Source organism: Myotis yumanensis, unplaced genomic scaffold, assembly GCF_028538775.1.
Source record: "Myotis yumanensis isolate MYYU_CA2020_CCGP unplaced genomic scaffold, mMyoYum1.0.hap1 SCAF_12, whole genome shotgun sequence".
NCBI classification, from domain to species: Eukaryota; Metazoa; Chordata; class Mammalia; order Chiroptera; family Vespertilionidae; genus Myotis; species Myotis yumanensis.
Window position 1 is genome coordinate 9,932,045 of NW_027223763.1, and position 25,882 is coordinate 9,957,926.

General features: G+C 51.9%; 4 protein-coding genes across 4 annotated transcripts; all 4 read left to right on the forward strand.

Moving 5' to 3' along the window:
- The first annotated feature begins 3,628 nt into the window (after nt 1-3,628).
- Nucleotides 3,629-6,428, forward strand: LOC139020799 (alpha-1-acid glycoprotein 1-like). The gene is made up of 6 exons (XM_070430758.1): nt 3,629-3,758; nt 4,151-4,293; nt 4,528-4,598; nt 5,615-5,722; nt 5,875-5,978; nt 6,243-6,428. The coding sequence occupies exons 1-6, from the start codon at nt 3,648-3,650 to the stop codon at nt 6,327-6,329; spliced, it is 624 nt and encodes a 207-aa protein (XP_070286859.1). The 5' UTR covers nt 3,629-3,647; the 3' UTR covers nt 6,330-6,428.
- A 2,299-nt stretch (nt 6,429-8,727) lies between these two features.
- LOC139020402 (alpha-1-acid glycoprotein-like) lies at nt 8,728-11,534 on the forward strand. The gene is made up of 6 exons (XM_070430043.1): nt 8,728-8,854; nt 9,246-9,388; nt 9,623-9,693; nt 10,716-10,823; nt 11,008-11,111; nt 11,377-11,534. The coding sequence occupies exons 1-6, from the start codon at nt 8,744-8,746 to the stop codon at nt 11,461-11,463; spliced, it is 624 nt and encodes a 207-aa protein (XP_070286144.1). The 5' UTR covers nt 8,728-8,743; the 3' UTR covers nt 11,464-11,534.
- A 2,306-nt stretch (nt 11,535-13,840) lies between these two features.
- LOC139020800 (alpha-1-acid glycoprotein-like) lies at nt 13,841-16,656 on the forward strand. Its single transcript, XM_070430759.1, has 6 exons — nt 13,841-13,967; nt 14,378-14,520; nt 14,759-14,829; nt 15,838-15,945; nt 16,109-16,212; nt 16,477-16,656. Exons 1-6 carry the CDS (start codon nt 13,857-13,859, stop codon nt 16,561-16,563), a joined length of 624 nt encoding a protein of 207 aa, XP_070286860.1. The 5' UTR covers nt 13,841-13,856; the 3' UTR covers nt 16,564-16,656.
- Nucleotides 16,657-22,488: 5,832 nt separating this feature from the next.
- On the forward strand, nt 22,489-25,535 carry LOC139020802 (alpha-1-acid glycoprotein-like). Its single transcript, XM_070430763.1, has 6 exons — nt 22,489-22,615; nt 22,982-23,124; nt 23,371-23,441; nt 24,718-24,825; nt 24,999-25,102; nt 25,366-25,535. The coding sequence occupies exons 1-6, from the start codon at nt 22,505-22,507 to the stop codon at nt 25,450-25,452; spliced, it is 624 nt and encodes a 207-aa protein (XP_070286864.1). The 5' UTR covers nt 22,489-22,504; the 3' UTR covers nt 25,453-25,535.
- Nucleotides 25,536-25,882: the final 347 nt, after the last annotated feature.

The window sequence follows — 25,882 nt, forward strand, 5'->3', positions numbered from 1 at the left end:
GTACTAAAGCAGCGGTTCTCAACCTGTGGGTCTCGACCCCGTTGGCGGTTGAACGACCCTTTCACAGGGGTCACCTAAGACCATCCTGCATATCAGATATTTACATTACAATTCATAACAGTAGCAACATTACAGTTATGAAGTAGCAACGAAAATAATTTTATGGTTGGGGGTCACAACATGAGGAACTGTATTTAAAGGGCCAGAAGGTTGAGAACCACTGTAAAGCATCCCTGAAATTTAAGAAGATGGAGAAAATGGCCCTGTGTCGGGGTGAGTGCTGGGTGCCCTTGAAGGAACTATTTGGATAGCCTCTTGGGAGGAGAGCGAGGCCTCTAGGGGCAGCCTGACAACAGTGAGGAGGGTGAGGGGCACGCATCCCTTCTGAGAAGAGGCCCTCGATTGTAGGGGGAAATTAGTTTCTCTCTGCTCACAGTGCGGATTCTCTCCCACATTAAGCGATCCGACTCTCCGGATGCTCGCTGGGTGTCCTCCAGTTCAATTCACCGGAGTCAGCATCAGATCCCACAGGTAAGGGCTCAGTCTCGAGAGACTCTTCACTCAGAGGCCAATCAGCCGTGCTCGTTGTCACCTGTGCTTCTAATCGAACCTGCCTGCGAGTTTGGCAGTTTAGACCTATAAAATCCACAGCTCACAGAACTCAGGGTGAGGAGTTTACTGCCTAGATCACCCGTGTATGAAAAAGGATATTATAGCTCAGGAACAGTCAGAGGAGATGCAGAGAGTGAAGTCTGGGAGGGGCACGGAGCTTGCAGGCCCTCTTGGCACAGGCACCTCCCCAGCACCTCCCCGTGTGAAAGCTTCCTTAAGGCGGCAGGATTGACTCAATTGTTGGGCATTCAATAGTGATCAAGTCAATCTCCAGCCCCAGATCCCTCTCCAGAGGTCAGGTGTGGGGCTAAAAGTTCAACCCTCTAATCACTTGGTTGGTTCCCCTGGTAACCAGCTCCCACTCTGAGGCTATCCAGGAGGCCACAGACACCTGCCATCTCATTAGCATACAAAGAGATATTCAGAGGGTTTTAGATTCAGAGGGTTTTAGAAGATCTGTGCCAGGAAACAGAGGGAGAGACCAAATCCATACATTTCCTATATCACACTCACTACCTATGGTTTTGCTTCAAGAGGTACGCAGGTTACAAGAAAGACCAAACCCTGCTCTTTGCTTGGGTCTCCAGTTCGCCTAGATAATTCCAGTTCTCCAAGATGATAGCTCCCTTCCTGGGGTCCTCTATCCTAAATTCTTTTTTTTTAATATATATTTTTTACTGATTTCAGAGAGGAAGGAAGAGAGAAATAGAAACATCAATCATGAGAGAGAATCATTGATCGGCTGCCTCCTTCACGCCCCCTTCTGGGGATCGAGCCTGCAAACTGGGGTATGTGCCCTTGACTGGAATCGAACCCAAGACCCTTGAGTCCACAGGCCGACACTCTATCCACTGAGTCAAACCGGCTAGGGCTGTCCTCAATTCTTTTAGGCGGTTAGGGGGAAGGTTCAAGGTTCTTCCTGAGCCTCCTGGTCCCGGGTTGTGTTCAGGTAAAGAGAAGCTGCTGAATGGCACATCTTGGGGTGCTTGTTCTGAACCCCTACAGAACAGACAGCATAGGCTCGACCAAGGCTGGCTTCTTTTGCCCAGCATTATGTTTTTGAGATTCATTCATATTGTTCCCCGTGTCCGAGGTTCATTGCTTTTTATTGCTAAGTAATATTTCATTGCACAGAAACACTACCATTTGTTTTTCCATTTTCCTGCTAACTGAGCTTTTGAATCTTTTCTAGTTTGGGGCTATTTTAGATAACACTAAAGCCTTACACGTAACTCTGGACAGGAGTGGTAATTTTAGAAAGCGATTTGGTCACTCTCTGACACCTGTCATCAGAGAGGAAAAATCACAATGTAAAACACTATAGACAATTATACCTCAATAAAGCTGGAAACAATAACATAAAATGCTACAGAAAGATATAAAGAGAGGGCATGATTAAGTAAATTATAATCTAGGAAGTGACTGAAAGGTGATGTGAACTTTAAAATCACAACCACTCACTACAGTGAAACATGAAAAAATATTCAAAATATATAAAACTAGAGGCCCAGTGCATGAAATTTGTGCACGGGTAGGGTCCCTAGCGGCTGCTGGCTGCCAGCTGGGGCCTTCTTCTGTTCCTCGCCAGCATCTGGTGGTCAGTGCACGTCATAGTGAGCAATCAAACTCCCGAGGGGACACTTAGCATATTAAGCTTTTATTTTTTTATTTTTTTAAATATATTTTGATTTTTTACAGAGAGGAAGGGAGAGGGATAGAGAGTTAGAAACATCGATGAGCGAGAAACATCGATCAGCTGCCTCCTGCACAACCCCTACTGGGGATGTGCCCGCAGCCAAGGTACATGCCCTTGACCGGAATCGAACCTGGGACCCTTCAGTCCGCAGCCCAACGCTCTATCCACTGAGCCAAACCAGTTAGGGCACATATTAGGCTTTTATATATATAGATGGCCCTAGCCGGTTTGGTTCAGTGGATGGAGCATCAGCCTGCGAAGTAAAGGGTCCCAGGTTCCATTCGGGTCAAGGGCAAAAGCCAGGGTTGTGGGCTCGACCCCTAGTAGGGGGCATGCACGAGTCAGCCAATCAAAAATTCTCATCATTGAAGTTTCTATCTCTCTCTCTCCCACTCCCTTCTCTGAAATCAATAAAATTATCATTTAAAAAATTAAAATTAAAATGGATGAGCACCCAAAGTTGTAAGCATACCATAATAATACTTTGTGAAAATATTACTTGTATGGATAAAGATTTGACCCCGTCATGTAGAAATGCAGAAGGGTGGTAGAGTTAGTAATTGCACAGGATTTCCTGAGCACCCACTGTGTGCTGGGCACTGCTCCAGGATTGGGGCAGCTGGTGAAAGAGAGCAAGCTTCCCACTTGAATAGCAGAGGATGAAGACAACACAGAAGTGATTTCCTGTTTCAGATGTTGGAGATGGTTCACATAAAACATTTACTGAAAACAGACATTCAACTTAATGCCCCATGTTTTATTTTGTTTATCTGTTTGTTTGTTTTTTGGAAAATGTCCCTGCCTCCAGGCCTGGGTTGGGGCATCTCTGGACTTTTGGTCTTTCACAGTTGTTACCACACTCAACTGGAACTGAATCAATGTTTGCCTTCCCCCACCCGCGGCACCCTCCCCCGCACATCGCCCCTACACCCAGGCTAGCCTGGGAACCTCCAAGTTGCCTTAGCATTTGATTTATGACTGGGTCCTCTCAAGTCCTGGCACTCAGAGGGGCAGGAGTTGGATGAAACCCTGAGCACCTGCCCCTCTATGGAATCTACCGGCTTCACTAATATCACGCCAGCCCTTTCCACCTTGGCTTTGCACAGCCAGACCTTTGGGCCCTGATCTCGAGGTCAGGGACCCAAATTAGACCCGAGCTTGGAGGCTTTACCTGGCCTGACCTTTTGGGAGAGGAGGGAAGGTTTTGCTAATGGCATTTGCCAAACGCTCACCAATTGTGTCACAGCGGGTCCCCAGGGCCCTGCCCACAGCTCATTATAAAGTCACCGCACCCCTCAGCCACCAGTACCTCGGACTCTAGCCACATCCTCGTCTTGCCATGGCGCTGCCCTGGGCCCTTGCAGTCTTGAGCCTTCTTCCCCTGCTGGACGCCCAGAGCCCGGCGTGTCCCAATTTCTCGGTGCCCATCACCAATGCCTCCCTGGACCAGGTGGGTGCCTGGGCCCTGAGGGCCGTGGGAGCTGTCTCCCTCTCTGGACTTCCTTCCCCTGTGGGCTTGCGGTCAGCCTCTCCTGGGTGCTGGGGTGAGAACCAGGCCAGCCTCCAGCGGTGGTCCTCTGCCTCCAAGCTCAGAGCCTCCTTGCAAAGTCCCTCAGCAGGGCAAGCTGCACTGGGTGGGGGCCACCAGGGCGAGGGTGGGGGGGTGGGAGCAGGGGCATCTGTGAAGGCTGATTTCTAGAGTGAGGTCCAGCAGCCCCACCCCTCCCCCCAGGCCTCTGTCTCCTGATTTGCAAAGTGGAAAGACCTGCCTGAGTCTCCTCCCAGCTGTCTATCAAGGATTAAGCTCTCAGGCTCCATCACCTGCTCCTGGCTTCTCCTCAGATCTCTGGCAAGTGGTTTTATATCGCCTCGGCTGACCGCTTCCCCGAGTACAAGAAGGAAGCTAGCGAAATGCATGCAGCCTTCTTTTACTTCACCCCCAACCACACGGAGGACACGATACTGCTCAGAGAGTACACAACCATGTAAGACCCGCATATGGCCCAAGCATGCCATCTCAGCCCAGCTTCTGGCTCCTCCTCCCAGCTGCCCAAACACCTGGAGCAAGCCCCTCCCCCCTCCTGGCCTCAGCCTTCTCATCAGGGGATGGGGGTGGGGCTGACTCTAATTACCACCTGACTCTCCCCCTCCAAGATTGTGACAGTCCACTTCACCTTGACTATCTTACTGTTTTTCTTCCTTCTTCTGTCCGGCTTTAGGGGGGACCAGTGCCTCTATAACTCCACCCTCCTGAAGGTCCATCGGGAAAATGGGACCCTGACCAAATCCGGTGAGCCCTGAGGGGTAGGGGTGCTGTGTGAGATGGGGAGATGGTGGGTGGGTCAGCCCAAAGGAGGGGACCTGGGGGCTTTGGGCACAGTGAGCCCGGAGACGCCCTGTTCTTCCATCTCCATGGGCCCGCTGCCTGCACACTGAAGCAATCAGTCATAGCTGCCAACATCTCTGAGCTCTTACTAGGTGCCAGGTGCTGTTTTAAGTGCTTTCTATGAATTAACCCACTTTAATACTCACAAACCACCCAAGGAGGACATTGCAGTGATCAGCTCAGGAAATGGAGAGACAGGAGCCCCCTTGTCTCTCTCACTCCTCCTGCAGTTAGACCTGGACTCTCCCCGAGGTTGGTTCCAGTCCTGCCTCTCCTCCAGTCTTTTTGTTTGTTTTTATTAACCCTCACCTGAGGATATTTTCCCATTGATTTTTAGAGAGAGTGAAAGTGAGGGGGAGACAGAAAGAAAGGAAACATCAAAGTGAGAGAGACACATTGATTGGTTGCCTCCCAACCAGGGCTAGGGATCGAGCCTGCAACCAAGGTACATGCCCTTGGCCGAATGAAACCCTGGACCCTTCAATCGTGGGCCAATGCTCTATCCACTTAGCCAAACCTACTAGGGCTCAACCACTCTTTACCCTCTGGGACCTAAGGGTGGCAGCCTGTTTATTGGGCAGGCAGCGCCTTCACCCATGTCCCCACCATCACTGCAGAGAAGGCCCATAGCAGGAACACACAAATGCCAACACCCCAGACTCCTCTCTGAACGTCATTTTCCTCATCTGCAAAATGGGGAGAAAGGCCCTGACAGCCACAGTTCACAGAGGCTCCTCTGATTCCACATCCATTCCCCACAGAGCCTGGTGCACAGTAGGAGTGAGGAACACGTGGCCCAGATGAACCCCTGGCCCTCACTGATTGGCTGTGTTGGCCTGGGCGCACCCAGGTTTCCTCGCCTGTGAGGAGGGACCCACTGTGCCATCTCCATGGTCTCACCCAGAGGCTTTCTCTTCCAGTGAATGGCACAGAACATTTCGGCCACCTGCTGCTCCCCAAGGACCCCAAGACCTTCATGCTCGCTGTCTTCCCAGAAGACAAGCAGAACATGGGGCTGACCTTCTTTGGTAGGCACCCCCAAACTCCCACCAGGCTTCCCTCAGGACCACCTGCTCCTAGGGCGGGGCCCCTAGACCTCCAGTCCTCCATGGCCTTTACCCACCCCTCCCCGAAACACACACACTGACATTCTCACCTGTCCCCTTGCTCCCTCCTGCAGCTGACAAGCCAGAGGTGACCCCGGAGCAAATGCAACAGTTCTATGACTACCTCACGTGCATGGGCATGGACAAGTCGGAAGTCATATACTCAGATGAGAAAAAGGTGAGGGCAAAGAGGACTAGGCGGTGCCCACGTGAGGGCGCTCCTGCTTTGGGCAGCCCCAGAGGCCCAGAGAGGGCCATCTCCCACCCAGGGCTGCACAGCCAGACAGGAGAGCTTGCTTTTCTGTGCCCATCTCACTGCGGGGACAGCTGAGCTTCCCAGCGGCCCATGGGGACTGGAGCCCCAGTCCAGAGCGCACTCCACCGTCCCCCCAGGTGACCCTCCCCTCCCCCATCATTGTGTTTCTTTTCTGCTGTCCTGCAGAATCTGTGCCTGCCGCTGGAGAAGCTGCACGACGAGGAAAGAAAGAAGGAAAAGGAGAGGTCCGAGACAGGCACAGCATTGGATTAGGACCTTGGGGACTTTTGGGGCCTATCCTGAGACCCCCACCCACCCTGTGTGCCTCAGTTCTTTCCCTCAGTTGCACCAATAAAGTTTCTGCATTTGGAATAGGCAGGTTGTCATTTTCTCACTCACTCATTCATTCACTCATTCATTCATGTGGAAGCCTGTGCCCCTGGCTGCAGAAGCCTCTGCTGTAACCCCCAGCACATATGCCAGGATGGACGATGGCACGTGTTGTGGGAGCCCAGCTCGAGAAGGTTCCTTCCTCAGGAGGGGGAGTCTGTGAAGGCTTCCTGCAAGGGGCATCTGAGCCAGTCTAGAAAGATTAGGAGCTTGATAACACCTGCTGTTCCTGCTGCAAGCCAAGGGTCTGACAGGACACATTTGAAGAACATAAGGCAGAGGAACAAAGCAGGAGTTCAAGTGGGTAAGGGGTGGAGAGGACTCAGGCATACGGCACGGTGCCAGGATTGTAGGACCTTATGGCAAACATCACCCTGGCCATCCGGGAGGTGAGCTGGGGAGGGAGGGGGGCTGATGAGGTGAGTGCCAGGGCCAGGGCAGAGACAGGGGGAATGTTGGAAATAATGTTGGAAACATTGAAGCCTCCAGAGGTAGGCAGGAAGAAAAGGAATGTGACCCCAACAGGCCCACGGGTGGGGAAGGGGGGAATGGCTGTGTCAACCTTCCACCCCACCAAACTGACTTTAGAAACCACAGGTAAATTGACATACACCACAAACACCAGAAACTTTGGGAATGTTTTTGGGTTCTTTTGGCTTTTCTTTTTGTTTTTTTAAGATCAATAGTCATTCTTCTTCATTTGCCTCATAATGAAAACAGACTTTTCCAATGCCCCCAATATACAAATATCACTGATGAACACACATTCCAGAAAAGCTGAGGTACCCACTGCTACGGTGAGGGGGGATAGGACACGGCCTGGCAGGTAGCTGGCCACTGGTCCAATTCCACAGGGATCCCCAGGCCAGAGCTGGGGTCTCGAGATGAGGTACAGAGAGGGGCCATGGAGGATTGGGCCTAAACGGGCAGTCGGACATCCCTTGAGGGGTCCCAGATTGGAGAGGGTGCAAGCTGGGCTGAGGGCCACTCCTCAAACCCCGTGCATGAATTTCATTCACCAGGCCTCTAGTAATAACATAAAATACTATAGAAAGATATAAAGAGAGGTCATGGTTAAGTAAATTATAATCTAGGAAGTGAATGAAAGGTGATGAGAGCTTTAAAATCACAACCACTCACTACAGTGAAACATGAAAAACTATTCAAAATATATAAAATGGCCCTAGCTGGTTTGGTTCAGTGGATGGACCATCAGCCTGCGGAATAAAGGGTCACAGATTCAACTCTGGTCAAGGGCACAAGCCTGGGTTGCCAGCTCCATCCCCAGTAGGGGGCGTGCAGGTGGCAGCCAATCAATGATTCTCATCATTTATGTCTCTATCTCTCTCTCCCTCTCTGAAATAAATAAAAATATCATTTAAAAAAACAAAAAATAAAATGGACGAGCATCCAAAGTTGTAAGCATACCATAATAATACCTTGTGAAAATATGATTTGTATGGATAAAGATTTGACCCCGTCATGTAGAAATGCAGAAGGGTGGTAGAGTTAGTGATTGCACAGGATTTCCTGAGCACCCACTGTGTGCTGGGCACTGCTCCAGGATTGGGGCAGCTGGTGAAAGAGAGCAAGCTTCCCACTTGAATAGCAGAGGATGAAGAAAACACAGAAGTGATTTCCTGTTTCAGATGTTGGAGATGGTTCACATAATACATTTACTGAAAACATACATTCAACTTAATGCCCCATGTTTTCTTTTGTTTATCTGTTTGTTTGTTTTTTTGAAAATATCCCTGTCTCCAGGCCTGGATGGGGAATCTCTGGACTATTGGTCTTTCACAGCTGTTACCACACTCAACTGGAACTGAATCCATGTTTGCCTTCCCCCACCCCAATCACCCCTCCCCAGCCCATCGCCCCTACACCCAGGCTAGCTTGGGAACCTCCAAGTTGCCTTCAGCATTTGATTTATGACTGGGTCCCTCTCAAGTCCTGGCACTCAGAGGGGCAGGAGTTGGATGAAACCATGAGCACCTGCCCCTCTATGGAATCTACCATCTTCACTAATATCACTCCAGCCCTTTCCACCTTGGCTTTGAACAGCCAGACCTTTGGACTCTGATCTCGAGGTCAGGGACCCAAATTAGACCCGAGCTTGGAGGCTTTACCTGGGGCTGACTTTTGGGAAAAGAAGGATGTTCTGTACATGGCATTTCCCAAAAGCTCACAGGATTGTGTCACAGCGGGTCCCCAGGGCCCTGCCCACAGCTCATTATAAAGTCACCGCACCCCTCAGCCACCAGTACCTCGGACTCTAGCCACATCCTCGTCTTGCCATGGCGCTGCCCTGGGCCCTTGCAGTCTTGAGCCTTCTTCCCCTGCTGGACGCCCAGAGCCCGGCGTGTCCCAATTTCTCGGTGCCCATCACCAATGCCTCCCTGGACCAGGTGGGTGCCTGGGCCCTGAGCGCGGTGGGAGCTGTCTCCCTCTCTGGTCTTCCTTCCCCTGCCGGCTTGTGGTCAGCCTCTCCTGGGTGCTGGGGTGAGAACCAGGCCAGCCTCCAGCGGCTTCCTCTTCCTCCAAGCTCAGAGCCTCCTTGCAAAGTCCCTCAGCAGGGCAAGCTGCACTGGGTCGGGGCCACCAGGGCGAGGGTGGGGGGGTGGGAGCAGGGGCATCTGTGAAGGCTGATTTCTAGAGTGAGCTCCAGCAGCCCCACCCCTCCCCCCGGGCCTCTGTCTCCTGATTTGCAAAGTGGAAAGATCTGCCAGAGTCTCCTCCCAGCTGTCTATCAAGGATTAAGCTCTCAGTCTCCATCACCTGCTCCTGGCTTCTCCTCAGATCTCTGGCAAGTGGTTTTATATCGCCTCGGCTTTCCGCTTCCCCGAGTACAAGAAGGAAGCTAGCGAAATCCATGCAGCCTTCTTTTACTTCACCCCCAACCACACGGAGGACACGATACTGAGCAGAGAGTACACAACCATGTAAGACCCGCATATGGCCCAAGCATGCCAGCTCAGCCCAGCTTCTGGCTCCTCCTCCCAGCTGCCCAAACACCTTGAGCAAGCCCCTCCCCCCTCCTGGCCTCAGCCTTCTCATCCAGGGGATGGGGGCGGGGCTGACTCTAATTGCCACCTGACTCTCCCCCTCCAGGATTGTGACAGTCCACTTCACCTTGACTATCTTACTGTTTTCTCCCCTCTTCTGTCTGGCTTTAGGGGGGACCAGTGCCTCTATAACTCCAGCAGGCTGAAGGTCCAACGGGAAAATGGGACCCTGACCAAATCCGGTGAGCCCTGAGGGGAAGGGTTGCTGTGTGGGATGGGGAGATGGTGGGTGGGCCAGGCCAAAGGAGGGGACCTGGAGCTTTGGACACAGAGAGCCTGGGAGATGCCCACCTCTTCCATCTCCATGGGCCCGCTGCCTGCACACTGAAGCAATCAGTCATAGCTGCCAACATCTCTGAGTTCTTACTATGTGCCAGGTGCTGTTTGAAGTGATTGCTATGAATTAACCCACTTTAATACTCACAAACCACCCAAGGAGGACATTGCAGTGATCAGCTCAGGAAATGGACAGACAGGAGCCCACTGGTCTCTCTCACTCCTGCAATTAGACCTGGACTCTACCCGAGGTTGGATCCAGTCCTGCCTCTCAACCACTCTTTTTGTTTTTTATTAATCCTCACCTGAGGATATTTTCCCATTGATTTTTAGAGAGTGGAAGGGAGCGGGGAGAGACAGAGAGAAAGGAAACATCAATGTGAGAGACACAATGATTGGTTGCCTCCCAACCAGGGCTAGGGATCGAGCCTGCAACCAAGGTACATGCCCTTGGCCGAATGAAACCCTGGACCCTTCAGTCCATGGGCCGATGCTCTATCCACTTAGCCAAATCAACCAGGGCTCAACCACTCTTTACCCTCTGGGACCTAAGGGTGGCAGCCTGTTTATTGGGCAGGCAGCGCCTTCACCCATGTCCCCACCATCACTGCAGAGAAGGCCCATAGCAGGAACACACAAATGCCAAGGGAATTGAACCAACACCCCGGCTCCTCTCTGAACCTCCTTTTCCTCATCTGTAAAATGGGGAGAAAGGCCCTGACAGCCACAGTTCACAGAGGCTCCTCTGATTCCACATCCATTCAGCACAGGGCCTGGCGCACAGTAGGAGTGAGGGACAGTGGCCCAGGTGAACCCCTGGCCCTCACCGATTGGCTGTGTGGGCCTGAGCACCCCCAGGTTTCCTCACCTGTGAGGAGTGACCCACTGTGTCATCTCCATGGTCTCACCCAGAGGCTTTCTCTTCCAGAGAATGACACAGAACATTTTGCTCACCTGATGCTCCCCAAGGACCCCAAGACCTTCATGCTCGCTTTCTCCCCAGAAGACAAGCAGAAAATGGGGCTGTCCTTCTATGGTAGGCACCCCCAAACTCCCACCAGGCTTCCCCCAGGACCACCTGCTCCAAGGGCTGGGCACCTAGACCTTCAGTCCTCCGTGGCCGTTACACACCCCTCCCTGAAACACACACACACACACACACACACACACACACACACACACTGACCCCTTCTCACCTATCCCCTTGCTCCCTCCTGCAGCTGACAAGCCAGAGGCGACCCCGGAGCAAATGCAACAGTTCTATGACTACCTCATGTGCATGGGCATGGACAAGTCAGAAGTCATGTACACGGATGAGAAAAAGGTGAGGGCAAGGAGGAATAGGCGGTGCTCACGTGAGGGCGCTCCAGCTTTGGGCAGCCCCAGAGGCCCAGAGAGGGCCATCTCCCAGCCAGGGCTGCACAGCCAGGCAGGAGAGCCTGCTTTTCTGTGCCCATCTCACTGCGGGGACAGCCGTGCTTCCAAGAAGCCCATGGGGACTGGAGCCCCAGTCCAGAGCACACTCCACCGTCCCCCCAGGAGCCCCTGCCCACCCCCATCATTGTGTTTCTTCTCCTGCTGTCCTGCAGAATCTGTGCCTGCCGCTGGAGAAGCAGCACAATGAGGAAAGGAAGAAGGAAGATGAGAGGTCCAAGACAGGAACAGCATTGGATTAGGACCTCGGGGACTTTGGGGGCCTATCCTGAGACTCCCCGACCCACCCTGTGTGCTCAGTTCTTTCCCTCAATTGCACCAATAAAGTTTCTGCATTTGGAATACGCAGGTTGTCATTTGCTCACTCATTCATTCATTCATGTGGAAGCCTGCGCCCCTGGCTGCAGAAGCCCCTGCTGTAACCCCAGCACACATGCCAGGATGGATGATGGTACATATGTGGGAGCCCAGCACGAGAAGGTTCCTTCCTCAGGAGGAGGAGTCTGGGAAGGCTTCCTGGAAGGGGCATCTGAGCCAGTCTAGAAAGATTAGGAGCTTGATAACACCTGCTGTTCCTGCTACAAGCCAAGGGTCTGACAGGACAGGTTTGAAGAACATAAGGCAGAGGAACAAAGCGGGAGTTCAGGTGGGTAAGGGGTGGAGAGGACTCAGGCACACAGCATGGTGCCCGGCTTGAAGGACCTTATGGCAAACATCACCCTGGCCATCTGGAAGGTGAGCTGGGCGGGGGATGGGAGGGCCTGATGAGGTGAGTGCCAGGGCCAGGGCAGAGACGGGGAATGTTGGAAATAATGTTGGAAACACTGAAGCCTCCAGAGGGAGGCAGGAAGAATAGGAATTTGCCCCCAACAGGCCCACGGGTGGGGAAGGGGGGAATGGCTGTGTCAACCTTCTACCCCACCAAACTGACTTTAGAAACCACAAATCAATTGACATACACCACAAACACCAGAAACTTTGGGAATGTTTCTGGGTTCTTTTGGCTTTTCTTTCTTTTTTTTTTTTTAAGGTCAATAATCATTCTTCTTCATTTGCCTCATAATGAAAATAGACTTTTCAAATGCCCCCAATATACAAATATCACTGATGCACACACATTCCAGAAAAGCTGAGGTACGCGCTGCTACGGTGAGGGGGGATAGGACACGGCCTGGCAGGTAGCTGGTCACAGGCCCAATTCCACAGGGATCCCCAGGCCAGAGTGGGGGTCTCCAGATGAGGTACAGAGAGGGACCATGGAGGATAGGGCCTAAACCGGCAGTCGGACATCCCTTGAGGGGTCCCAGATTGGAGAGGGTGCAAGCTGGGCTGAGGGCCACCCCTCAAACCCCGTGCATGAATTTCATTCACCAGGCCTCTAGTAATAACATAAAATGCTATAGAAAGATATAAAGAGAGGGCATGGTTAAGTAAACTATAATCTAGGAAGTGAATGAAAGGTGATGTGAGCTTTAAAATCACAACCACTCACTACAGTGAAACATGAAGAACTATTCAAAATATATAAAATGGCCCTAGCTGGTTTGGTTCAGTGGATGGAACATCAGCCTGCCTACTGAAGGGTCAGAGGTTCAACTCTAGTCAAGGGGACAAGCCTGGGTTGCCAGCTCCATCCCCAGTAGGGGGTGGGCAGGAGGCAGCCAATCAATGATTCTCATCATTTATGTCTCTATCTCTCTCTCGCTCTCTGATATAAATAAAAATATCAGTTAAAAAAATAAAATGGACAAGGATCCAAAGTTGTAAGCATACCATAATACTACTTTGTGAAAATATGATTTGTATGGATAAAGATTTGACCCCGTCATGTAGAAATGCAGAAGGGTGGTAGAGTTAGTGATTGCACAGGATTTCCTGAGCACCCACTGTGTGCTGGGCACTGCTCCAGGATTGGGGCAGCTGGTGAAAGAGAGCAAGCTTCCCACTTGAATAGCAGAGGATGAAGACAACACAGAAGTAATTTCCTGTTTCAGATGTTGTAGATGGTTCACATAAAACATTTACTGAAAACAGACATTCAACTTAACGCCCCATGTTGTTTTTTGTTTGTTTGTTTTTTGGAAAATATCCCTGCCTCCCGTCCTGGATTGGGGCATCTCTGGACTTTTGGTCTTTCACAGCTGTTACCACACTCAACTGGAACTAAATCCATGTTTGCCTTCCCCCACCCCCGGCACCCTCCCCCGCACATCGCCCCTACACCCATGCTAACCTGGGAACCTCCAAGTTGCCTTCAGCATTTGATTTATGACTGGGTCCCTCTCAAGTCCTGGCACTCAGAGGGACAGGAGTTGGATGAAACCATGAACACCTGCCCCTCTATGGAATCTACCGGCTTCACTAATATCACTCCAGGCCTTTCCACCTTGGCTTTGAACAGCCAGATTTTTGGGCCCTGATCTCGAGGTCAGGGACCCAAATTAGACCAGAGCTTGGAGGCTTTACCTGGGGCTGACTTTTGGGAAAGGAGGGAATGTTCTGCACATGGCATTTCCCAAACACTCACAGGATTGTGTCACAGCGGGTCCCCAGGGCCCTGCCCACAGCTCATTATAAAGTCACCGCACCCCTCAGCCACCAGTACCTCGGACTCTAGCCACATCCTCGTCTTGCCATGGCGCTGCCCTGGGCCCTTGCAGTCTTGAGCCTTCTTCCCCTGCTGGATGCCCAGAGCCCGGCGTGTCCCAATTTCTCGGTGCCCATCACCAATGCCTCCCTGGATCAGGTGGGTACCTGGGCCCTGAGCGCCATGGGAGCTGTCTCCCTCTCTGGACTTCCCTTCCCCTGCCGGCTTGTGGTCAGCCTCTCCTGGGCGCTGGGGTGAAAACCAGGCCAGCCTCCAGTGGCGGTCCTCTGCCTCCAAGCTCAGAGCCTCCTTGCAAAGTCCCTCAGCAGGGCAAGCTGCACTGGGTGGGGCCACCGGGGAGGAGGGTTTGAGAGCGGGGCGGGGCGGGGCGGGGGGTAGTTTGAGGGGGGTGAAGGCTGATTCCTAGACTGAGCTCCTGCAGCCACACTACTCGCCCAGGCCTCTGTCTCTTGATTTGCAAACTCGAAAGATCTGCCAGAGTCTCCTCCCAGCTGTCTATCAAGGATTAAGCTCTCAGTCTCCATCACCTGCTCCTGGCTTCTCCTCAGATCTCTGGCAAGTGGTTTTATATCGCCTCGGCTTTCCGCTTCCCCGAGTACAAGAAGGAAGCTAGCAAAATTCATGCAGTCTTCTTTTACTTCACCCCCAACCACACGGAGGACACGATACTGTTCAGAGAGTACATAACCGTGTAAGAACTTCCCGTGGTGCCAGCTCAGCCCCAGCTGCAGCCCAGCTTCTGGCTCCTCCTCCCAGCTGCCCAAACACCTTGAGCAAGACCTGCCCCCCTCCTGGCCTCAGCCTTCTCATCCAGGGGATGGGGGCGGGGCTGACTGTAATTGCTACCTGACTCTCCCCCTCCAAGATTGTGACAGTCTACTTCTCCTTGAATATCTTACTGTTTTCTCCCCTCTGCTGTCTGGCTTTAGGGGGGACCAGTGCATCTATAAAAACAGCAGCGTGAAGGTCCACCGGGAAAATGGGACCCTGTCCAAATCCGGTGAGCCTTCAGGGAAGGGTCGCTGTGTGGGATGGGGAGATGGTGGGTGGGTCAGCCCAAAGGAGAGGACCTGGGTGCTTTGGGCACAGTGAGCCGGGAGAAGCCCACCTCTTCCATCTCCATGGGCCCGCTGCCTGCACACTGAAGCAATCAGTCATAGCTGCCAACATCTCTGAGCTCTTACGATGTGCCGGGTGCTGTTTGAAGTGCTTTCTATGAATTAACCCACTTTAATACTCACAAACCACCCAAGGACATTGCAGTGATCAGCTCAGGAAATGGAGAGACAGGAGCCCACTGGTCTCTCTCACTCCTCCTGCAATTAGACCTGGACTCTACCCGAGGTTGGTTCCAGTCCTGCCTCTCAACCACTCTTTTTGTTTGTTTTTTATTAATCCTCACCTGAGGATATTTTCCCATTGATTTTTAGAGAGAGTGAAAGGGAGGGGGAGAGACAGAGAGAAAGGAAATATCAATGTGAGAGAGACACATTGATTGGTTGCCACCAACACCAAGGCTGGGGATTGAGCCTGCAATTGAGGTGCATACCCTTGGCCGAGATGGAACCCTGGACCCTTCAGTCCGTGGGCCGAAGCTCTATCCACTTAGCCAAACTGGCAAGCGCTCAACCACTCTTTGTCCTCTGGGACCTAAGGGTGGCAGCCCACCCATGACCCCACCATCACTGCAGAGAAGGCCCATCACAGGAACACACAAATGCCAAGGGAATTGAACCAACACCCCAGGCTCCTCTCTGAACCTCATTATCCTCATCTGGAAAATGGGGAGAAAGGCCCTGACAGCCACAGTTCACAGAGGCTCCTCTGATTCCACATCCATTTGGCACAGGGCCTGGCGCACAGTAGGAGTGAGGGACACGTGGCCCAGATGTACCCCTGGCCCTCACCGATTGGCTGTGTGGGCCTGGGCACCCCCAGCTTTCCTCACCTGTGAGGAGGGACCCACTGTGCCATCTCCATGGTCTCACCCAGAGGCTTTCTCTTCCAGAGAATGGCACAGAACATTTTGCCCACCTGCTGCTCCCCAAGGACCCCAAGACCGTCATGCTCTCTGCCTTCCCAGAAGACAAGCAGAAAATGGGGCTGTCCTTCTATGGTAGGCACCCCCAAACTCCCACCAGCCTTCCCCCAGGACCACCTGCTCCTAGGGCTAGACCCCTAGACCTCCAGGCCTCCCTGGCCTCTACCCTGTCATCACCCATACACTGCCCCCACACACACACACTGACATTCTCACCTCCCCTTGCTCCCTCCTGCAGCTGACAAGCCAGAGGCGACCCCAGAGCAAATGCAACAGTTCTATGACTACCTCACGTGCATGGGCATGGACAAGTCGGAAGTCACGTACAGCGATGAGAAAAAGGTGAGGGCAAGGAGGACTAGGCGGTGCCCACCTGAGGGCGCTCCTGCTTTGGGCAGCCCCAGAGGCCCAGAGAGGGCCATCTCCCAGCCAGGGCTGCACAGCCAGGCAGGAGAGCCTGCTTTTCTGTGCCCATCTCACTACGGGACAGCTGAGCTTCCAAGAAGCCCATGGGGACTGGAGCCCCAGTCCAGAGCACACTCAACCTTCCCCTCAGGAGCCCCTGCCCACCCCTATCATTGTGTTTCTTCTCCTGCTGTCCTGCAGAATCTGTGCCTGCCGCTGGAGAAGCAGCACGACGAGGAAAGGAAGAAGGAAAAGGAGAGGTCCGAGACAGGAACAGCATTGGATTAGGACCTCGGGGACTTTGGGGGCCTATCCTGAGACCCCCACCCACCATCTGTGCCTCAGTTCTTTCCCTCAGTTGCACCAATAAAGTTTCTGCATTTGGAATACGCAGGTTGTCATTTGCTCACTCATTCATTCACTCATTCATTCATGTTGAAACCGGTGCCCCTGGCTGCAGAAGCCCCTGCTATAACGCCCAGTACACATGCCAGGATGGATGATGGTACATATGTGGGAACCCAGCACGAGAAGGTTCCTTCCTCAGGAGCGGGAGCCTGGGAAGGCTTCCTGGAAGGGGCATCTGAGGCAGTCTAGAAAGATTAGTAGCTTGGTTAACACCTGCTGTTCCTGCTGCAAGCCAAGGGTCTGAGAGTGTAGGGAGCAGCTATAGGTTTAAGCTTCAGACTGACCTTTTGGCAAAGCCACAAACAAGTCCCAGCTTAGCGGGCACAGCCCTCTTAGCATAATTAGGCTTGACCATATGACTCTCCCTAGATCAGTGGTTCTCAACCTTCTGGCCCTTTAAATATAGTTCCTCATATTGTGAACCCCAACCATAAAATTATTTTCGTTGCAACTTCCTAACTGTAATTTTGCTACTGTTATGAATCGTAATGTAAATATCTGATATTCAGGATGGTTTTAGGCAACCCCTGTGAAAGGGTCGTTCGACCCCCAAGGGGTCGCGACCCACAGGTTGAAAAAAGCTGCCTTAGATCTTAACTGGGTAGCTAATGGGCTGCAGGAGATGTAGCAAGTGCTGCCAAAACAAGTGAAACTCACAAGAACATTATAACTATGGTGACCACTATCTTGTTTACCTCTGGCTATAAAATAAAGGCTCAGCTTGCTGTCTGGGTCTCTCTGTGGCCTTAGCCAGGCACAGAAGATCCACCTAGGTCCAGCTTAGTCCCTTTGTCTGTCTTTTCTACATCCTTCACCGTGCCCGCCTCAGGCTCACCAAACCCGCGGCTGAGCTGGCCTGGCACATTTGGCGCCCAAGCCGGGGCCTGAGTTCGGGGGAACTTGCAGCTGTCAGGTGAAAGGACGCTCCAGGGAAGCACGTGCAGAAAGCAAAAAGGAAGGTAAGGAGTGAAGTTTAGTAATAACTAGGTATAAAACATGGGAAATTCAGGATTGCAGGAAAAGAATTTATAAGGCCATACTCCAAGCACAGGGCTGTTCTGTGAGGTATCAACAGCTTTTCGATTTGTTGGATTTTGTAAGTAAAACCTACCCATGGTTTCCTGGGGAAGGAAAGGTAAATATAGAGACATGGGAGAAGGTAGGAAAACAGCTTAGAGATCGTTATATAGTTGAAGGTCCAGGGAAAATTCCTGTCTGCTTTCAGTATTGTTGCAAAGGTCTGTCTCTCACCTGGAGACTACTTATTATGGAAGTATTATATTCGCGGTTGTGCTGACATTGGACCAGCCTACGTTCGGGGAACAGTTTTAGCTGCTGCATTAAAGGAGATGTTACTCACTGGTCATCAGAAAAAGAAAGGGGACTGCTTTAACTGTGGCAAACTAGGGCATTTTGCTAAAGACTATAATGCTAGAAATGGAAGTCAACAGGCTACAGGGAGTGGAAACAAGCAGCCTGGGCTATTCCCAAGATGCAGGAGAGGAAAGCATTGGGCAAATGAATGGCACTCTAAGACTGATGTCAATGATGATCCAATGTCCCCTAGGCAGGGAAACTTCAAGCGGTCCCCGGCCCCACCAAACAGTAGGGGCCTTATCCTTAACCCCACTGCAGCCTTTCCAGTAAACCTTCATCATACCACCCTGGGAAGCACAGGATTGGCAAGTTCTTCCTGGGGTGATAGATCAGGACTCAGGCAATAGCAGAGAGCGCCAATCCTACTCTTAAAATACAACTATAAAAATAAAAAAAGGGGGGGAAGAATGTTATGCGTTAAATTTTTTGAATTACAATGCAGAGAGTTGTACAGCGGCCGAAAGGCATCAGGCCTCCTGTACAATAGCCTCTGCCGACTTAGCCTGGTGGAAGGACGCACAAACCAGACAATAGTTTTACCAGTTTCATTAATGATGTGGGGAAGAGGTTGTGTTTGTACCTTTCCAGAAGGAGCAGTGCAGCCAATTTGGGTAGCAGAGCGTTACGTGTGTCACCACAATGGACCCAGAGAAGCTCCTTGTCCCATTGTTCAAAAGACTGAGAGTTGCCCCAATGATAGAAAAGTGGAAAAAAGAAGAAAAGGAAGGCTATGAAAGGGACTGAAGTGCCAACATGGGGTCAGCTGAAGAAGTTAATAACTGAGGCCCAGCAGATGGTAGAAAAGCAAGATGTGGAAGCTACTCCCTAAATCATGTTTCTGGCTATGCTAGCATTGGTAAGCTGCCAGTCTTCTGCAAAGTCTTGCAAAGCCAAGTGCTGGGGTCCAATCCCAGTGGGTCCAGGGGTCCCCAAAGGTGTGGACGGAGTCGGCGAAAAAGGAATGACACGAAGACAGCCTTCAGTTGGTCAGCAGCCTAGTCAGGACCTATAGCCAGGATCTCCAGCCAAAGTTCTGGTCGGAGTTCTGGTCAGGAACTGATGAGGATCTGACGTTTATTGTCTTATTACATCCGTATTTATACCAGCCGATTCCAATCCCATCAATTTCTATTACAAGGGTTAAGGTGTTTCTCATCTCCATTCCAGGGAGTAAAGACCATGTAGCTTAATTACCCGCCTGGCACTTAATTAAGGGGTTGTATCCCCTCCCTAACCTCAGGGAAAGATCCCCACCTGGGGAAACAACCTTTCTCGGAGAGGTGACCTTGGTTAAAACACATGGCGCTAAAGGGAGCAAACATATTAAAAACAGTATGCTACATACGCCAGGTCCACTGAAACACATGCTGTGCAGATGCCTCTTTCCTGCAGCGACTGCGTCAAGCAGCAAGGATGGACCGGCCTCCGGCAGCCAAGTCCAAGGACTCTGAGTAAAGCAGCAAAAGAAACTTTCATTTAGTAGAAAAATGTTACTGTAGTTTGGTTTCTCTCTCATTGCTGTGTTACATTGGCATTGTTTTGTTATTCTTACTAGTTTAAAAATGTTAACACATTGGCATTGTTTTGTTAATAGCCAGAGCATTATGTTTAAGTTTTAAAATGATAACATGTCTGTAGTTTGGGTTTGGCATTGGCATTGTTTTGTTATTGTTTTAATAGCCAGAGTTTTGTTCTTGATGCTAAAGTTTTACTTTCATTATGGTAGCTTAAAAATAAAAAAAGGGTGAGATGTAAGGAGCGGCTATAGGGTTAAGCCTTGGACTGACCTGTTGGCAAGGCCACAAAAAAGTCCCAGCTTAGAGGGCAAAGCCCTCTTAGCATAATTAGGCTTGATCTTATGACTCTCCCTAGATCTTATCTGGGTAGCTAATGGCTGCAGGAGATATAGCAAGTGCTGCCAAAACAAGTGAAACTCACAAGAACATTGTAACTATGGTGACCACTACCTTGTTTACCTCTGGCTATAAAATAAAGGCTCAGATTGCTGTCTGGGTCTCTCTCTGTAGCCTTAGCCAGGCACAGAAGATCCACCTAGACCCAGCTTATTCTCTTTGTCTGTCTTTTCTACATCCTTCAATATCCACACCCCGTCCCCCCCAGGCTCACTGAACCCTTCGCTGTGCTGGCATGGCACATGAGAGCACACTGTCGTATGAGGGACATAAAGCAGAGGACCCACACCGGGAGTTCAGGTGGGTAAGGGGTGGAGAGGACTCAGGCACGCAGCATGGTGCCAGGCTTAAAGGATCTTATGGCAAACATCACCGTGGCCATCTGGGAGGTGAGCTGGGTGGGGCCTGACAAGATGAGCTCCTGGACCAGGGCCAGAGCCAAGACAGAGACAGGGGGGATGTTGGAAACACAGAGGGAGGCAGGAAGAGTGGGAATGTGCCCCCAACAGGTCCACGGGTGGGGAAGGGGGGAATGGCTGTGTCAACCTTCCACCCACCAAACTGACTTTGGAAACCACAAGTCAATTGACATACACCACATACTTTGGAAATGTTTTGGGTTTTTTTTTTTTGGCTTTTCCTTTCTTTTTTTTATTATCATTATTCATTCTTCTTCATTTGCCCTCATAAGAAAAATAGAATTTTTCAATGCCTCAAATATACAAATATCACTGATGCACACACATTCCAGAAAAGCTGAGGTACGCGCTGCTACGGGGTAGGGGGATAGGACACGGCCTGGCAGGTAGCTGGCCACTGGTCCAATTCCACAGGGATCCCCAGGACAGAGTGGGGGTCTCGAGATGAGGTACAGAGAGAGGCCATGGAGGATGGCTTCCTGGGGTGTCTCCATCCCAGCAGGCCCATGGGAAAGGCTGCTTCAATCACAGAGGAGCTGGGCCCATGTCATCCTGGGGGCTGGCACCCCAAGATATTCCAATGGTCCCAGAGGGTCCCACCACCAGCCACTTCTTTCCAGAGATGCCGACTGCCAAGCAGCAGATCACAGGCCAGTGGCCAGGCTTGTGCCAGAGCCCCTGGCCCCACCCATTCTTATCTGGCTTCCTAAGGAGGAGGAAGCCCAGGAAAACTCCTCCATTTAAGAAGTGTCCCCATATATAAAATGCATATTATTAGATGGAGGTGGAATCGTGCAGGACACTCTCAGGGACTGCATCTGGGCAACAGGTGGCCATGGTCGCTGCACCTCCTTCAAGGGCTGGTGCCCTGGGAAGCAACTTCTCTTCATGAGCAGAGCTCTGGCGTTTTGCAAACATCGAGACTGAGCAGCAGGGCCTGTGCTGGAGGGAGAACTCCTCCTGAGGGGTCCTCAAGGCCTTCAGGGGAGACGGCAGCAGGCTGCACGTCCACCTGTCCACCATCTGTCTCTGAACCCCCAGTGCCATCAGAAGAGGCAGGAGCCCCGCAGGCTGTGATCAAGGGCACAAGCCTCTAATGCGGGCTTGATCCCCAGTAGGGGGCGTTCAGGAGGCAGCCAATCAATGATTCTCATCATTGATGTTTCTATCTCTCTCTCCCTCCCCCTTCCTTTCTGAAATCAATAAAATTCTCATTTTTGAAAAATAAAATGGATGATCATCCAAAGTTGTAAGTACCGTAATGATACTTTGTGAACATATGATTTGTATGGATAAAGATTTGACCCCGTCATGTAGAAATGCAGAAGGGTGGTAGAGTTAGTGATTGCACAGGATTTACTGAGCACCCACTGTGTGCTGGGCACTGCTCCAGGATTGGGGCAGCTGGTGAAAGAGAGCAAGCTTCCCACTTGAATAGCAGAGGATGAAGACAACACAGAAGTGATTTCCTGTTTCGGATGTTGGAGATGGTTCACATAATACACTTACTGAAAATAGACATTCAACTTAATGCTCCGTGTTGTTTTTTGTTTGTTTGTTTTTTGGAAAATATCCCTGCCTCGAGGACTAGGTTGGGGCCTCTCTGGACTTTTGGTCTTTCACAGTTGTTACCACACTCAACTGGAACTGAATCAATGTTTGCCTCCCCCCGCACCCCTCCCCCGCCCATCGCCCCTTCACCCCAGGCTAGCCTGGGATCCTCCAAGTTGCCTTAGCATTTGATTTATGACTGGGTCCCTCTCAAGTCCTGGCACTCAGAGGGGCAGGAGTTGGATGAAACCCTGAGCACCTGCCCCTCTATGGAATCTACCATCTTCACTAATATCACTCCAGCCCTTTCCACCTTGGCTTTGAACAGCCAGACCTTTGGACTCTGATCTCGAGGTCAGGGACCCAAATTAGACCAGAGCTTGGAGGCTTTACCTGGGGCTGACTTTTGGAAAAAGAGGGATGTTCTGTACATGGCATTTTCCAAACACTCACAGGATTGTGTCACAGCGGGTCCCCAGGGCCCTGCCCACAGCTCATTATAAAGTCACCGCACCCCTCAGCCACCAGTACCTCGGACTCTAGCCACATCCTCGTCTTGCCATGGCGCTGCCCTGGGCCCTTGCAGTCTTGAGCCTTCTTCCCCTGCTGGACGCCCAGAGCCCGGCGTGTCCCAATTTCTCGGTGCCCATCACCAATGCCTCCCTGGACCAGGTGGGTGCCTGGGCCCTGAGCGCGGTGGGAGCTGTCTCCCTCTCTGGACTCCCTTCCCCTGTGGGCTTGCGGTCAGCCTCTCCTGGGTGCTGGGGTGAGAACCTGGCCAGCCTCCAGCGGCTTCCTCTGCCTCCAAGCTCAGAGCCTCCTTGCAAAGTCCCTCAGCAGGGCAAGCTGCACTGGGTGAGGGGCCACAGGGGAGGGGAACAGGGAGGGTGGGTGATGGCTGGCTCCTGCAGCCCCACTCCTCCTCCAGGCCTCCAGTCTCCTGATTTGCAAAGTGAAAGATCTGCCCGAGTCTCCTCTCAGCTGACTATCAAGAATTAAGCTCTCAGTCTCCATCACCTGCTCCTGGCTTCTCCACAGATCTCTGGCAAGTGGTTTTATATCGCCTCGGCTTCCCGCTTACCTGGGTACAAGGAAAAAGCTAGCAAAATCCATGCATCCTTCTATTTCTTCACCCCCAACCACACAGAGGACACAATACTGTTCAGAGAGTACATGACCGTGTAAGACCCACACATGGCCCTCAAGTGCCAGCTCAGCCCCAAATGCAGCCCAGCTTCTGGTTCATCCTCCCAGCTGCCCAAACACCTGGAGCAAGTCCCTCCCCACTCCTGGCCTCAGCCTTCTCATCCAGGGAATGGGGGCGGGGCTGACTCTAATTGCCACCTGATTCTCCCCCTCCAGGATTGTAACAGTCCATTTCACCTTGACTATCTTACTGTTTTCTCCCCTCTTCTTTCTGGCTTTAGGGGGGACCAGTGCCTCTATAACTCCAGCAGGCTGAAGGTCCAACGGGAAAATGCGACCCTGTCCACATCCGGTGAGCCCTGAGGGGAAGGGTCGCTGTGTGGGATGGGAGATGGTGGGTGGGCCAGGCCCAAAGGAGGGGACCTGGGGGCTTTGGGCACAGAGAGCCCGGGAGACGCCCTCTTCTTCCATCTCCATGGGCCCGCTGCCTGCACACTGAAGCAATCAATCATAGCTGCCAACATCTCTGAGCTCTTACTAGGTGCCGGGTGCTGTTTGAAGTGCTTTCTATGAATTAACCCACTTTAATATTCACAAACCACCCAAGGACATTGCAGTGATCAGCTCAGGAAATGGAGAGACAGGAGCCCACTTGTCTCTCTCACTCCTCCTGCAATTAGACCTGGACCACTGTTGGCAAACCTTTTGAGCGTGGCGTGTCAGCATTTTGAAAAACCCTAACTTAACTCTGGTGCCGTGTCACATATAGAAATTGTTTGATATTTTCAACCATAGTAAAACAAAAATTTATATTTTTGATATTTATTTTATATATTTAAATGCCATTTAACAAAGAAAAATCAACCAAAAAAATGAGTTCGAGGGTCACCTCTGACACACGTGTCATAGGTTCGCCATCACTGACCTGCACTGTACCTGAGGTTGCTTCCAGTCCTGCCCCCCTTCCAGTCTTTTTGTTTGTTTCTTGTTAAGCCTCACCTGAGGATATTTTCCCACTGATTTTTAGAGAGAGTTAAAGTGAGGGGGATAGATAGAGAGAGAGGAAACATCAATGTGAGAGAGACATATTGATTGGTTGCTACCCACACCAGGGCCAGGGATTGAGCCTGCAAATGAGGTACACACCCTTGGCCGGAATTGAACCCTGGACCCTTCAGTCCATGGGCCGATGCTCTATCCACTTAGCCAAACCGGCTAGGGCTCAACCACTCTTTACACTCGGGGACCTAAGAGTGGCAGCCTGTTTATTGGGCAGGCAGCGCCTTCACCCATGTCCCCACCATCACTGCAGAGAAGGCCCATAGCAGGAACACACAAATGCCAATGGAATTGAACCAACACCCGAGGCTCCTCTCTGAAGCTCATTGTCCTCATCTGGAAAATGGGGAGAAAGGCCCTGACAGCCACAGTTCACAGAGGCTCCTCTGATTCCACATCCATTCCGCACAGGCCTGGTGCACAGTAGGAGTGAGGGACACGTGGCCCAGGTGAACCCCTGGCCCTCACCGATTGGCTGTGTGGGCCTGAGCACACCCAGGTTTCCTCACCTGTGAGGAGGGACTCACTGTGCCATCTCCATGGTCTCACCCAGAGGCTTTCTCTTCCAGAGAATGACAGAGAATATTATGAACACCTGCTGCTCCCGAAGGACCCCAAGACCTTCATGCTTGCCTCTTTCCCAGAAGACAAGCAGTACATGGGGCTGTCCTTCTTTGGTAGGCACCCCTAAACTCCCACCAGGCTTCCCCCAGGAACAACTTCTCCTAGGGCTGGTCCCCTAGACCTCCAGTACTCCCTGGCCTCTACCCTGCCCTTCCCATCCCCCCTGCCCCCCCCCCCCCCCACACACACACTGACATTCTCACCTGTCCCTTGCTCCCTCCTGCAGCTGACAAGCCAGAGGTGACCCCGGAGCAAATGGAACAGTTCTATGACTACCTCACGTGCATGGGCATGGACAAGTCAGAAGTCATATACTCAGATGAGAAAAAGGTGAGGGCAAGGAGGACTAGGCGGTGCCCACCTGAGGGCGCTCCTGCTTTGGGCAGCCCCAGAGGCCCAGAGAGGGCCATCTCCCAGCCAGGGCTGCACAGCCGGGCAGGAGAGCTTGCTTTTCTGTGCCCATTCACTGCAGGGACAACTGAGCTTCCCAGAGGCCCATGGGACTGGAGCCCCAGTCCAGAGCACACTCCACCTCCCCGCCAGTCGCCCCTGCCCACCCCCATCACTGTGTTTCTTCTCCTGCTGTCCTGCAGAATCTGTGCCTGCCACTGGAGAAGCAGCACGACGAGGAAAGGAAGAAGGAAAAGGAGAGGTTCGAGTCAGGCACAGAGTTGGATTAGGACCTCGGGGACTTTGGGGGCCCATTCTGAGAGCCCCACCCACCCTGTGTGCCTCGGTTCTTTCCCTCAGTTGCACCAATAAAGTTTCTGCATTTGGAATAGGCAGGTTGTCATTTGCTCACTCAATCATTCATTCACTCATTCATTCATGTTGAAGCCAGTGCCGCTGGCTGCAGAAGCCCCTGCTGTAACCCAAGCACATATGCCAGGATGAATGATGGCATGTGGTGTGGGAGCCCAGCTCGAGAAGGTTCCTTCTGCAGGAGGGAGAGTCTGAGAAGGCTTCCTGCAAGGGGCTTCTGAGACAGTCTAGATAGATTAGGAGCTTGGTTAACAGCTGCTGGTCCTGCTGCAAGCCAAGGGTGTGAGAGGACACGTTTGAGGAACATAAGGCAGAGGAACAAAGCGGGAGTTCAGGTGGGTAAGGGGT

What these genes read in the sequence shown, in the direction of transcription:
- LOC139020799 (XM_070430758.1), top strand. Translation starts at nt 3,648, where the DNA reads ATGGCGCTGCCCTGGGCCCTTGCAGTCTTGAGCCTTCTTCCCCTGCTG. An exon ending in CCAATGCCTCCCTGGACCAG is followed by an intron (nt 3,759 to 4,150) that starts GTGGGTGCCTGG and finishes GCTTCTCCTCAG; the next exon opens with ATCTCTGGCAAGTGGTTTTA. An exon ending in TGGGACCCTGACCAAATCCG is followed by an intron (nt 4,599 to 5,614) that starts GTGAGCCCTGAG and finishes TTTCTCTTCCAG; the next exon opens with TGAATGGCACAGAACATTTC.
- LOC139020402 (XM_070430043.1), top strand. Translation starts at nt 8,744, where the DNA reads ATGGCGCTGCCCTGGGCCCTTGCAGTCTTGAGCCTTCTTCCCCTGCTG. An exon ending in CCAATGCCTCCCTGGACCAG is followed by an intron (nt 8,855 to 9,245) that starts GTGGGTGCCTGG and finishes GCTTCTCCTCAG; the next exon opens with ATCTCTGGCAAGTGGTTTTA. An exon ending in AGCAGAGAGTACACAACCAT is followed by an intron (nt 9,389 to 9,622) that starts GTAAGACCCGCA and finishes GTCTGGCTTTAG; the next exon opens with GGGGGACCAGTGCCTCTATA.
- LOC139020800 (XM_070430759.1), top strand. Translation starts at nt 13,857, where the DNA reads ATGGCGCTGCCCTGGGCCCTTGCAGTCTTGAGCCTTCTTCCCCTGCTG. An exon ending in AATGGGGCTGTCCTTCTATG is followed by an intron (nt 15,946 to 16,108) that starts GTAGGCACCCCC and finishes TCCCTCCTGCAG; the next exon opens with CTGACAAGCCAGAGGCGACC. An exon ending in CGTACAGCGATGAGAAAAAG is followed by an intron (nt 16,213 to 16,476) that starts GTGAGGGCAAGG and finishes GCTGTCCTGCAG; the next exon opens with AATCTGTGCCTGCCGCTGGA.
- LOC139020802 (XM_070430763.1), top strand. Translation starts at nt 22,505, where the DNA reads ATGGCGCTGCCCTGGGCCCTTGCAGTCTTGAGCCTTCTTCCCCTGCTG. An exon ending in CATGGGGCTGTCCTTCTTTG is followed by an intron (nt 24,826 to 24,998) that starts GTAGGCACCCCT and finishes TCCCTCCTGCAG; the next exon opens with CTGACAAGCCAGAGGTGACC. An exon ending in TATACTCAGATGAGAAAAAG is followed by an intron (nt 25,103 to 25,365) that starts GTGAGGGCAAGG and finishes GCTGTCCTGCAG; the next exon opens with AATCTGTGCCTGCCACTGGA.